General features: G+C 56.0%; 1 protein-coding gene across 3 annotated transcripts in view; it reads left to right on the plus strand.

Annotated features, from left to right (window-relative positions):
• The window catches only part of PDZD4 (PDZ domain containing 4), a 29,549-nt gene that overhangs the window by 13,998 nt on the left and 2,705 nt on the right, over nt 1-12,846 (plus strand). The window contains exons 2-6 of one of the 3 annotated variants that reach the window (XM_027609665.1): nt 9,304-9,557; nt 10,560-10,650; nt 11,097-11,195; nt 12,333-12,395; nt 12,735-12,836. In XM_027609665.1, the coding sequence (XP_027465466.1) occupies nt 9,304-9,557; nt 10,560-10,650; nt 11,097-11,195; nt 12,333-12,395; nt 12,735-12,836 (609 nt within the window). The remainder of the gene's footprint in view (nt 1-9,303; nt 9,558-10,559; nt 10,651-11,096; nt 11,196-12,332; nt 12,396-12,734; nt 12,837-12,846) is intronic. The other 2 variants (XM_027609666.1, XM_027609668.1) reach the window with 2 other exon arrangements.

Raw genomic sequence — 12,846 nt, forward strand, 5'->3', positions numbered from 1 at the left:
TCACCCACCTTAGAGGGAGCCAGTAGGGGGCCGGCAGAGGGGGGCTGCGCTGGGGGAATGGGGAACGTATCTGCTCAGTCTTGCCCCTGGGCCTGAGGCCCATTAAGCCTAACTGGCCGCCCCGTGGTCAGGCCAGTCTCCCAGTGGCCCCTGGGGTGGGCATGGGGCCGGGCCCTCGCGGTCACCTCCTCTAGGGGGTGGGTGGCTGTGATTCATCCCCCTCCCCCCCCCCCCCGCTCACCTGGAGCCCACAGCCCGAGCGTCCCCCCGGAGCCTCCTTCACTCCCTCTGGGACTCCAGGCCCATTTTTTGGGACACCCGGGCCGGAAATGGAAGGCAGTAGAGGGAGAAAGCAGTGCCTCTCCTGAGCCTCCTCAGACCAGGTGTGGATGTGGAGTCTGATGTGACTTCATTACCGCTGCTCTCCTTTAATGGGCACCCAAGGGCCCTGGGCCCGGAGGCTGCCGTCCCATCCTGGGCTGCCTTGGAGCCAGGAGAACAAACCTGTCACCTGCCACAGAGTCTGGAGCCTTGGGGAAACTGAGAACAGGTCAGAATATATCATGGGCTAGATTGCTTTTGTATATTTTCTCTGTGATTATAAAAGCGATGTTCATTGGAGAAAATACTAGAAAGAACAAGAGAAAAGTCACCTGTAAATACTATCTCCCATGAATTTTCTCCCAGTCTTTAAAGAAAGTATTGTGGGCGCCTGGGTGGCTCAGTTGGTTGGGCGACTGCCTTCGGCTCCGGTCATGATCCTGGAGTCCCGGGATCGAGTCCCGCATCAGGGCTCCCTGCTCGGCGGGGAGTCTGCTTCTCCCTCTGACCCTCCCCCCTCTCATGTGCGCTCTATCTCTCATTCTCGCTCTCTCAAATAAATAAATAAAATCTTAAAAAAAATTAAAAAAAATATTGTGTTGAACACATATGCACATACCAATGAATGAATATATGTAACATACGCCCAGATCCATGCTCCCAGAATTGAGGTCGCACTGGTCTAAACAGTCCTTTTTGCTTAATGTTTTATCATGAGAATTTTCCAGCAATGGTGTTTTTTATTTTGCAGTTCATAAACATTTATTTATTTTTTTCAAAAAGTATAGCCAGGGCTCCTGGGTGGCTCAGTCGTTAAGCGTCTGCCTTCGGCTCAGGTCATGATCCCGGGGTCCTGGGATCGAGCCCCGCATCGGGCTCCCTGCTCGGCGGGAAGCCTGCTTCTCCCTCTGCCCTTCCCCCTGCTTGTGTTCCCTCTCTCGTTGTCTCTCTCTCTGTCCAATAGATTATAAAATCTTTAAAAAAAAAAAAAAACCATAGCCATGTTATATAAAGTTTGGAAGAAAAGGGGAAAAATCTCAGATTTCCCTCACACAATGTTTGTATATATTCTTTTCCAGCCTTTTTCCATAAACATTTTATATGGTAATCATCCTAGTTCACATGTCATTTTATATCTTTTTTTTTTTTTTTTTTAAAGATTTATTTATTTATTTGAGAGAGAGAGAACGAGAGCGATAGAGAGCACGAGAGGGAAGAGGGTCAGAGGGAGAGGCAGACTCCCTGCCGAGCAGGGAGCCCGATGCGGGACTCGATCCCGGGACTCCAGGATCATGACCCGAGCCGAAGGCAGTCGCTCAACCAACTGAGCCACCCAGGCGCCCTATATCTTTTTTTAAAAGATATATTTATTGGGGTGCCTGGGTGGCGCAGTCAGTGAAGCATCGGACTCTTGGTTTCAGCTCCGGTCATGATCTCAGGGTCGTGAGACTGAGCCCCACATCAGGCTCTCCACTCAGTGAAGTCTGCTTGAGTTTCTGTCTCCCTCTCCATCTGCCCCTCCTGCTCCTGCTCTTTCTCTTTCTCTCTCTCAAAAAATAAATAAATAAATCTTAAAAAAAGATTTATTTATTTATTTGAGGGGCGGGAGGGGCAGAGGGAGAGAGTCTCACGCAGGGTGAGCGTGGAGCCCAACACCATGCTGGATCTCCTGACCCTGAGCCGAAACTAGGAATCCGACGCTTCACCCACTGGGCCACCCAGGCGCCCCATTATATCTTTTTTGAGAAAAAGGCATTTTACTGGAAGACTTTGGGAGGGCAGCTGTATGCTTTAATGAAGAAGACACTTAATGCTTAAGATTGTTGTGAAGTTGTTGGCATTAAAAATAATGCTGGTAGGGGCACCTGGGTGGCTCAGTTGTTAAGCGTCTGCCTTCGGCTCAGGTCATGGTCCCAGGGTCCTGGGATGGAGCCCCGTGTCGGGCTCCCTGCTCCGTGGGAAGCCTGCTTCTCCCTCTCCCACTCCCCCTGCTTGTGTTCCCTCTCTCACTGTGTCTCTCTCTGTCAAATAAATAAATAAAATCTTTAAAAAAAATAAAAATAAAAATAAAAATAATGCTGGTACCTCACTGAGTTAAACGTAGATGGAGCATAGGGCCTGGCACTTCCACTCCTAGCCCAAAGATTTGAAAACGGGGTCTCAAAAACTTGCACACAAATATTCATAGCAGCATTATTCACAGTGGCCAAAAAGTGGAAACAACCCAGTCTATTGACAGATATAAATGGGTAAACAAAATGTGGTCCATCCATATAAAGGAATATTATGGGATACAATGGAATATTATTCAGCCATAAAGTAGTAATGAAACACTAATGCTTACTGCACTATGGATGAACCTAGAAAATGTGTTAAGGAACAATGCCAGACACATCAGAGCACGTACTGTATGATTCCATTGATATCTGGACAGAAAAGGGAGTGGTGGGGGCTGGGGCTTAGGGTAATGTGGAGAGAATGGGTAGGGTCACCTTTTGCAGGGACGAAAATGTCCCAGAACGAGATGGAGGTGATGGCTGAAGAACAATGTTGAAGGAGCTAAATGCCACTGAAGTGTGCACTTTCAGATGGTCAAACGGCAAATTTTATGGTAGGCGTATTTTACCACAACAAAAAAGCTGCTCTGGCCATCCCTGTAATTCACATGGTATCTATTATTATTACTATTTAAAATCTATTACTTAGAGCAAATTTATTGGATCAAAGGGGGTATGATGAACATTTTCAAGATTCTTCATAGTTACTGACAAATTCTTGCAGAAAGTTTACCACTTTACAGTGCGTAAGGTTCAGACCAAGAGTGAGTGACTGGGTGACAGGGTCAGCCAACATAAGGGCTGCTGAGCACCCTGGAGTCTGGAGGTGGCCACTGCCCTTGGGTCCTGTGGAGGCTGGGCTGGCAAGGTGTTTCAGTGCCTGGGGACCTAGGGCAGTGAGTGATCTCCCGGTGTGTAGATGGGAACCAGGCCACCTGGGCCACATTTGAGCAAAGGGATGTCTCTAAAGCTTGGGTCCCCTCTCCCCACAGTGGAAATGAAGTGACTTCCAGCTCACCTGGGACTGCATTAGAGCTGTGGGTCTCAGGTCAACCCACTTGGGCTCATGTGGGCAGCAGGAAATGGATCCGTGCTCCGAGAGTTCCTGAGTAGTGAGTTACAAAGTCTATCTCGGGCGAGGCAGTGCTTGAGGGTTTGCTTGCTCTGCAAGCACGCTATGAAACCAACAGGATCGGCTGCCAAAAGATGGTTCCAGCTAAGGCAAAGAATGATGCCTGGCACATGGCAAGGCCAGCCCAGCCTGCCCCGGAGTGCTAGAGTTGAGAGTCATCAGGAACTGGGGCGAGGGAGGATGTGGGACATTCAAGTGGGCTTCAGGCATACGTGGAGTGTTGGAAGACAAAGTGGATTTCTTCTGGATTGTTCCAAAGGAGGGAGGTTTGTACTTGAAGGCAACATCTTCTAATAATGAGACGTTCTGACAATGGGCATAGCCAGCAGGTATTGCTCTCCCTGAACTGGAAATGATGTTCCCAATGTGATCCTAATTCTGGATTCCTTCTGGATATAAGAAGGCGCCCTGGGTCATGATCTCATGATCATGGGGGTATTGGGAAGATCTCATGATCTCCGGTCTTGGGATTGAGCCCCCCTCTCTCGTCCTCTTGTCAGCTGTGCTCTCAGTGGGGAGTCTGCTTGGACAGCCTCTCCCTCTGCCCCTCGCCCCACTCGAGTGTGCATGCTCACTCTGTGTCTGTCTCTCTCATAAATAGATACATCTTAAAAATTTTTTTAATTAAAAAAATTAAAAAAAAAAAAAAAAAAAAAAGAAGGTGCCCTGGCCTGGTGGGAGACGGCAGACACAGAAGCAGAGCTGAGGGCTTGGAAGCTTGGGTGGGGGCCCTCAGGGCCTGGCTTCCCCTCTAAGCTGAGGAAGAGGATGTGCTTGCTGTCTTTCCTCCGGCCCATGCTGAGCCTTTGACCTCCGCCGGGCCCCCTCAGGCCTTCTCAGGCGGGTAAGTGAATGAGTCTTGCAGCCAGCCTGCTTGGCAGCCTGAGGGGAGTCAAGGCTCAGGGCTGTCAAGCCATGCCCACGTGCTGGGTCTACTAGGGTCCCCTCTGTGCTACATGCTTAGCATGCTCCGCTTTCTCCCTGGGTGTCCGCTGGGCCTTTCCCGGCTCCCTCGGCATGTGTGTGCTTGCCAGCAAGTGTGACTCTTTGGCCAGGGATGGATACACCTGGGCACCTGTCCCTGAGTGGGTGTAGGTGACAGGAGGCGGGCGGGAAGTGATGAGCAGCTATTGAGGGAGGAGAGAAGGATACATGAAGGAGGGGGAATGATAGAGGCTGACGTTTAGAGCTTAAGTGGGGAGGTGGCCGGAGGCGGGAGGGCAAGAGGAGACCCTCTAGAGGAAGGGGGTCCAACACAGGGTCATAGACCTGCTCCTGTTACCACCAAGCCCTACCGCCCACCCACACAAGCCACCCACTCCCCGATCCCACACCCACCCCATGCGCAGAGGCCACCCTCACAACACTGTACCCACACCTCTGTGCCCGTTCCCACGCGCCCACACTCCCATGCCCTCTGCCCTCACCCCTCCCACCCTCACGGGCACCCCCTTCCCAATGTCCCCAACTCTTGCTTCTATGGCAGGGAGGGGTTTCTCCCACGGGGCTCCTCAGCGCTGCTCCACAGGAGGCGTGCCCCGGCCGCTCCACTCCCGGCTGCCGAGGGCCGGGGTGCCGAGGGCCGGGGTGCCGAGGGCCGGGGCGCGTTCCTCACCCCCCGGGGCCTGCACTTCCGCCGCTTCGACGCGTGACGCGCTTGCGCAGAGCCCTGGGCCCCCAGCCTGGCAGAGGGGCCCGCGAGCCGACGGGAGCCGCTCTCCTTAGTACTAACAGGCCATTTTCTCCCGCGGACCTAGCCCCCCCAAGTAGGGGACTGGCCTCCCTGCCCCTGGCTGCCCCTCCACGTGCAACTGTTCTGAAATATTTCTCAAATACAGAAAAGTATGGCGCATCAGTTTGGCATCGGCCGCGTACTGCCACCCACCTCGATTTTGGCCCGTTGGTCTCAGCATCTTTTCCTTAAAAAGGCAGATTTGAAGCCGCCTGTGCACACCCGTTCCTGACCCCATTCTTTTCCTTCCCTCGCCGGAGGGATTTCGGTTTGTCCTTCTGATGCACGTTTTCTCCTATTTATGCCATTAATGAGCAGGAGTGCTTCCATATACCACACGGAGGAACATAGCATGAGCTTTTGTTTGTTTGTTTTAAAGATTTTATGTATTTATTTGAGAGAGAGAGAATGAGAGATAGAGAGCACGAGAGGGAAGAGGGTCACAGGGAGAAGCAGACTCCCTGCTGAGCAGGGAGCCCGATGTGGGACCCGATCCCGCGACTCCAGGATCATGACCTGAGCCGAAGGCAGTCGCTTAACCAACTGAGCCACCCAGACGCCCCAGCATGAGCTTTTGATACGTTCTGCCCCTGGTGGTTCCTTGGGCTGCTTCCAGTGTTGGCTATTAGGACGATGCGGCTCACAGCCCGTGGCTTGGTTTGGGCTCCCTCTTCTGTTTGCGCTGGTTTTCCTACTGTGTTGTTTGTATTTTCTTAGTGTTTTGTTGGAATTCTTTATAGAATATTCTGGATAATCCTTTATCAGTTCTAGGCATTGTAAGCATCCTCTCTTAACCTGTCTTATCTTTTCACTGTGTTTCTGTCCCTTGTTCAGAAGTTTTACTTTTAACATAGTCAAATTTATGTCTTCCATTCTTGCTTTCCCATTGTTCATCTTAAGAATTCTCTATTCCAACATCATGGACATTGTTCTCTCACCTCCACGGTAGGCAGTTTTGCTTTGTCCATTTAGGATTTTGATTCCAGTTTGGATAGTTTGTCAGGGGCTTGGAGTGGTGGCAGCAGGGGAGGGAGGTGGTGAGCGGGAGTGGGTCTTGGGTGTCTTGGTGGGGAGAGCCTCTGGGCCTGTGGAGACATTTGCATGTGACTCAAGGTGGCGAATCTGAGGGCAAGCCGGCCTGGGTTCAGACGTGCTGAGACTGGAGCAGGCACCTGTGGTCTTTCTGTAACTCATGTTGGCAGGACGAGGGCAGGGCTTGAGGCAGAGCACGGGGTCGGTACTGTGTGCCTGGCCCCGGGCTACTTTGCTCATCACCCCACACTTCCCCACCTTGCCTGTAGCCCTCACCTGCTCTGGGAGGGGCTCATTTCTAACTGGTCACGGCCTGTCTCTGCCCCACTTATCTTCATTAGCTTGGGAGCCTCCACTGACTGAGGAAGAGGAGAGAGGAAGCTGAAAGAGCATGTGGGTCAAGGGGAAGGCTGCTGGGCACCCCCGGCCTCCCTGTGATGACCCCATCTCTGCAGGTGCCCACCCTCCTCTTGACGTCCCAGCCCACCCTGCACCCCCCTCCCCACTCTCTGGGCCCAGTTTCCATAGCAACATGGCCGCAGGCTAACCAACAGATTCCAGGGAGAAAGACATTCCTGCGTTTCTCAATGTCACCTGAGCCCTCCTGTTGCACACTTGTGGCCCTGCTGCGGGAGTTTCAGGGGGACACGTAGCCCTTGGAGATACTGAGGACAGCCCAGCCCCTTCTGCATTTTAGGGGAGCCCTTGACTTAAGGGCAGTGGGGAGCTGGTCAATGTCCGAGACAAAAAGCCCTGGTTTGGAGCAGTTGCTGATTTCCGTGGTGTAAATATCCCCATCGCGGCATGATGTCACCCAGCACGGGAAGAGACGCACAGGCACACGCCATTATATAGCATCTCCTGTCCCCAGACACGCTAGGCACAAATACGAGAGTGTAGTAAGATAATTAGAAAGTCATGAGCTTGGAGTACTTACTGCTTTTGTTTTGAATATAATGCATTCCGTTGTAAGATCAGTCCATCAAAGTGTTGGTAACGGCTGGCTCACAGATTTCCAGACAGCTTCACAATCGCCTCTTCTAGGGTCTTCCAGGCCATCCCTCACATTCCCTCTGTCTACAGCCTTTCCCACACTGCCCGGCCTGCAGCTTCCCGAAGAATTTCTCCCGTGCACTCAGCCTTCACCCCCCCACCCCCCGCCTTTATACTGCCTCCTCTCCGGTGGTACCGACCACATTCTCACACTTACCCTTAGTTGGCAACTAATACCTTCTTGGCAGATGCTTGTGCTCTTCCTTATGGTTTTCTCTATTTTTCAAATGTTCTACGATGAACCTGTGTTTCTTTTATAAGTAGACCAGATTGGCTAAAACATTTTTTTCTGACCACGGTGAGTTTGTGGAGAGGGGAGACGTCAGTACTGAGATTCTTATCTACAAGGACATAATGAAGTAGCAGATAGGTAATTATTTGCTTTCCTAAGACAGGCCTCTCCCTGGGATGACACCCAGGGGTTAGTCTCTTACGTAGCAGCCTGGAGACACGATTTTGCAGTTGGATTGGGCATCTCTCTGCAGAACTCCCAAACCCCTGAGACACCCAGGGACAGAGATGGCACTGTGGGAATTCGGAGACCGGGACAACCCGGCCACTGTGCCCAAGTGCGGCCCTTCTCCCCTTTTTCGGTGGGCAGGTGTTGGGTCCGCGGGCCCTGCACTCTCCGCGCGGACTGGCAGGGACTCACAAGCCTCCCTCTCTCCCTTCCTCTGATGCGGGCCAGGTGCCCTCTGCTCAGGGGGCCTTCCCTACCCCCTTCCTAGATGGGGTGTGGCCGGCCCTCTGCTTCCTTAGCAGCCTCTCAAAGGTCTGGTTCCATGGTTACCCACCGGGTGTAGCCATTTGGAGTATCCCCGCTGGTGTGTGTCCTCCCTGGGCCCAGAACAGCCCTTCCACGAGCTGCTGAGTGGATTAGGAGACCCTGCCATCCCCTTCCTCCAGGAGCTGCTTCCTGATCCCTGCCTCCCGCCCCTCACTGCTCTCATGGCACCTTCCCTGAATGCTGGCTGTGTCTGTTTGGTCCTTAGTCTACTTGCCTCCACACCAAGGAGCACCCTGAGGTCACAGCTTGTGGTACCTGATTCACTCGCCCAAAAGTGACCATCCCAGGGCCCAAGGCATACAGGCTGCTGCAGAAATCAGTGGCTGGGCTGGGGCCAGCCTTGGGCCCCCCCAAGTCCCTTGAGGGCACACCTTGCTCCACCCAGCTGGCCCCAGAAAGCACTCCACCCTCCACCCTCCACCCTCCACCCTCCACCCTCCACCCTCCGCCCGTTGTGGCCCTGCTCTTCCCGTGAGGCTTCACCAGGCCAGCCTTCTCCCTGGCTCAGACCACTATGCAGCCCGGGCGGGCTCGTGACCTTGACTCACTCCCTTCATTTTGCTGAACTTCGGTTTTCTCATCTGCATAATGGGTTGTTGAGATCAGGATTCGGGGGAGATGCACATCAGTGCCCAAGAAATGGCGGTGATCTTAGAAGGCTCACTTCCTTGGCACCTCCCTTAGGTTGTCTTGCCATGTCAGGAGGCTCTGTGTGTGTCACCTTTTCTCTTCAGCGACTCCGTCATTGCCTTGAGGACAGAGATGCTGTCCTTCATGGCTACATACTCTTTTCAGTCCTCCTGCCTGAACCCATTTATGGACTGACTCCCACTGGGAGAGGGGTCAAGGTCTTCCTCCAGCCCTGATGTCAGGATGCGCAGTCATTGCCAAGGGGGCTCTGCAGATCTCCTAGTGCTCTGGCCTCGGTGCTGCCAGAACGAGAAGCAGGTCCTGGAGTAAGGAGGATGGAAGTGTGGGTGGCTCCTGCTGGAGGATGTTCTAGGGCGGGGGCCGAGCCCCCAGACCCAGTGCCTAGTCATGGGGGCTCCCTCATCCCCAGACAGCACTGTGTAGGGGTAGGGCTGAGAAGCGGGGCTCACCCGGGAATGAGGGTGGAGAGCACACTCGTTGGTTGAGGAGACTGGGGTGTGGGTCGGCGGGTTCTCACGGGGGCGTGTCTCTGCCGCAGGTGAACGGGAAGGAGCTCTCCAAGCTGTCTCAGGAGCAAACCCTGGAGGCCCTGCGCTCCTCCAAGGAGCCTCTAGTGATCCAGGTGCTGAGACGCAGCCCCCGCCTCCGGGGGGACAGCTCATGCCATGACCTGCAGCTGGTGGACAGTGGCACTCAGACCGACATCACCTTTGAGCATATCATGGCGCTGGGCAAGCTGCGCCCGCCCACCCCGCCCATGGTCATCCTGGAGCCGTACGTCCTGTCTGAGCTGTGAGTCGCCCTCAGGAGGGCCCCGGGCCCTGCCTCCGGAGAGGGCACGCCCCCCAGAGGCTACGTTGCCGCAGCTCTGGGCGTGGCAGGGAGACCCCGACTGGCCCGCCCTCTCAGGCAGGAAGCAGGCTCCTTGGCCTCCAGAGCTGACTGTGGCATCCAAGGGCTCAGCAATCTCTAGGCCTCTACCGCCTCAGGCTAGGGCCCGGGGGCGGTGGAGGGGGGAGGCTTCACACCCAGGCTCCCTTTGGTATCTACCCCCCAGGGCCAAGGGAGGAGCATCCTGGGAGCCTGCTCCTGGAAGGTTGAGGGCCTCAGCCCCTCCCCGTCCTCCATCCTCTCTTCTCCTCTGCCGTCCATCGTCTTCTGCCTCTCAAGCGTCCCTCCTTGAATCTTCTCACATCCTTGTCTGTCCCACCCTCCCCTGCTCTGAACTTCCTCCATCTCTTCGGCTTCTTTCTGGCCCAGTCGGAAGAAGGGCCTCTCATCCAGGCCCGGTGGCTCATTCCACTCCTCTAAACCCGTGCTGCAGAGGGGTGGTCCCGGGATCCCCTCCTCCGCAGAGAGTGAGGCCCCTGGCCGCCAGCAGGCACGCTTAGCCTTGGGGCAAGGAGGGCTGCCCCTGGAGGTAGAGTGGGTCCTCCTCTACTCCCCAGCAGTCCTCTGGGGCCTGGATAACTCCTGGGGGCGTTGCATGAGGGGGGGCGGGGGGGCTGGTGCCGGGTGGGAGGGGAACCTGCAGTTTGGAGAAGTTGGTACCCTGCCGGCTGGGCTGGGCTGGGCGACAGGGTGGCATGGGGTGGGGAGAGCTAGGCATGCCTGTGTCCTCAGTGCAGACCCCTGCACACTCCCGTTCAAGAAGCATTCCTGGTCTTTGCATGGATGCATGTAGCTCAGAAGGAGGGGCTCCATGCCGAGCTCACTGGGACCGGCCAGCCCGGGAGCCGGGGCTAGGGCACTAGAGGAGCAGATGGCTGGCCTGACCCCCCTTCTCCTGGGCAGCCCCCCCATCAGCCATGAGTATTATGACCCGGCGGAGTTCATGGAGGGCGGCCCGCAGGAGGCAGACCGTATGGACGAGCTGGAGTATGAGGTGAGCCAGGTGGCCAGGCCAGGGCAGGGATGGCTGTCGGCAGCCCAGCTCAGGCCTGGCTCCTCTTGTCCCCAGGCAGCCGAGCCTCGTGGCCCTTGCCGAAGCGCGGCTGCTTACTCAGGCTCACGGGCTGAGTTGGGGAGGGCATGGGTGAGGTCCCTTAGTCAGTCTGTGTAAGCGAGTCTGTGTCCCACGCATGTCTGTGTCCTGCGTGTCCTGTGTGTCTCGTGTGTGTCTCAGGCATTTCCTGGCAGGGGAGACCACGGCACACGTGTGCCACTCGGGGTGGTAAGAGAGACCCTCCAAGCTGGAGGCAGGAAACTTGGCTCCGGGGGCGTGCTGCTGGGGTTGGGGCTGGGCCGTGGCTGCCACCCCCGTAGCATGCCTCCTCGCTCACACGTTTTGGGGGCTTTCTTCCTTTGCTTCCCGCATGGCCCCTGTGGCAGGAGGTGGAGCTGTATAAGACCAACCACCGGGACAAGCTCGGCCTGATGGTTTGCTACCGCACGGATGATGAGGAGGACCTGGGCATCTACGTTGGAGAGGTATGAAGGCAGGGTGCGGGAGTGGCTCTTCTAGGAGGCAGTGGGGCTCCATGCCTCCTCTTTGTGTGCTAGGACATCTGGGCTGGACGCGGATGGCATCCATCTGTACGGCACCGGCAGCGGGGAGGGGAGGGCACTGTGGTGGCAGGTGCGGAGGTGGGGTCTGACACACGGAGAGTCCGCACGCTGTCCGATCTCTGTGGCCTCTCCATGCCGCCCAGGGCTCTGAGGCTGCCCGGAAAGCCCCGGCTGCCAGGGGCGGGGCCTGCTTAGCATCATACGGGGCAGCTAGCGGCTTCAGTGTGTGTTCGGCCAGGCCGTCCTCCCCAGGAGACTTGTGCCCAGGCTGGGACGGTGAGCAAGGCTGAGGTCTGGGCCCTGTGATGCTAAGCCCCTCCTGGTAGTCACAGGGTTGTGCTTCCCCACCTGTCCGTGGCAGACGCGTGTGTGTCCACAGGAGGGCGGATGGCTCGCCAGCTGCCCCCACACTCTCATCAAGTCTACCTTTGTACGAATATCTTACTGCCCATCGAGCCCCAAGGCTGGTGTGTGTGTGTGTGTGTGTGTGTGTGTGTGTGTGTGTGTGTAACTGTTTAGGTCTGGGCCCTGTGATGCTAAGCCCCTCCTGGTAGTCACAGGGTTGTGCTTCCCCACCTGTCCGTGGCAGACGCGTGTGTGTCCACAGGAGGGCGGATGGCTCGCCAGCTGCCCCCACACTCTCATCAAGTCTACCTTTGTACGAATATCTTACTGCCCATCGAGCCCCAAGGCTGGTGTGTGTGTGTGTGTGTGTGTGTGTAACTGTTTGGTTTCCTGCATTCACCCAGCCTCTGACATGGAAAAGAACAGGTGCACAGGAGCATACGAGTGCCAGCTGGGGGTGGGCCTGGACCTGGGGGTGGTGGCAGAGGCTGGGGAGCTTTTGGCTGGCTCGTGCTGGGGAGAGGTGACTAGCTCAAGACCCACTGTTTTGTCCCTGCCGCCTGGAGCTCGGAAGCTTCCAGTCTGAGCTGAAGAGGGAGCAAGCAAGGAGACTTTAGTTTGCTTTGGGACCTCCCCAAGGTGAGGCTGCCCCTTGCTACTGAAAAGGAACCGGAGCGAAGGGCGTCCGGTCCCCATGATGCATCTGCCTTACAGGTGAACCCCAATAGCATTGCAGCCAAAGACGGCCGGATCCGTGAGGGAGACCGTATCATCCAGGTGAGTGGGCGGGGGGCGGGGGGCGGGGCGGGGAGGCCTGACTGAGGCCCCACACTCTACTGGCTGCTCAGTGACCTCTCCTTAGCCAGTCCCAGCTCTCTCCTGCTGTGCCTGAACCCGGGGCTGGGTCTCCTCTCCCGTACAACTGCCCCGGGGGGCTCCCAGGAAGAGGCCACATGCTCAGTTGGTTTCCATCCTGTCAGAGCTCAAGAGCCTTTTCTAGGCCAGGGTGCTCTGCTTGGAGCTCCCCACGAGGGGGTCCCTGCAGCTCCATCAGGGCAGGGTCCACCCCAGAGCCAGCCCTGGCATTCTTTGTGATGGTCCCTTGGCTTGTCACAGATAAATGGTGTGGACGTCCAGAACCGGGAGGAGGCAGTGGCCATTCTGAGCCAGGAGGAGAACACCAACATCTCCCTGCTGGTGGCCCGGCCTGAGAGCCAGGTGTGTGTGC

The sequence above is a fragment of the Zalophus californianus genome, chromosome X (genome assembly GCF_009762305.2).
Source record: "Zalophus californianus isolate mZalCal1 chromosome X, mZalCal1.pri.v2, whole genome shotgun sequence".
Taxonomy (NCBI): domain Eukaryota; kingdom Metazoa; phylum Chordata; class Mammalia; order Carnivora; family Otariidae; genus Zalophus; species Zalophus californianus.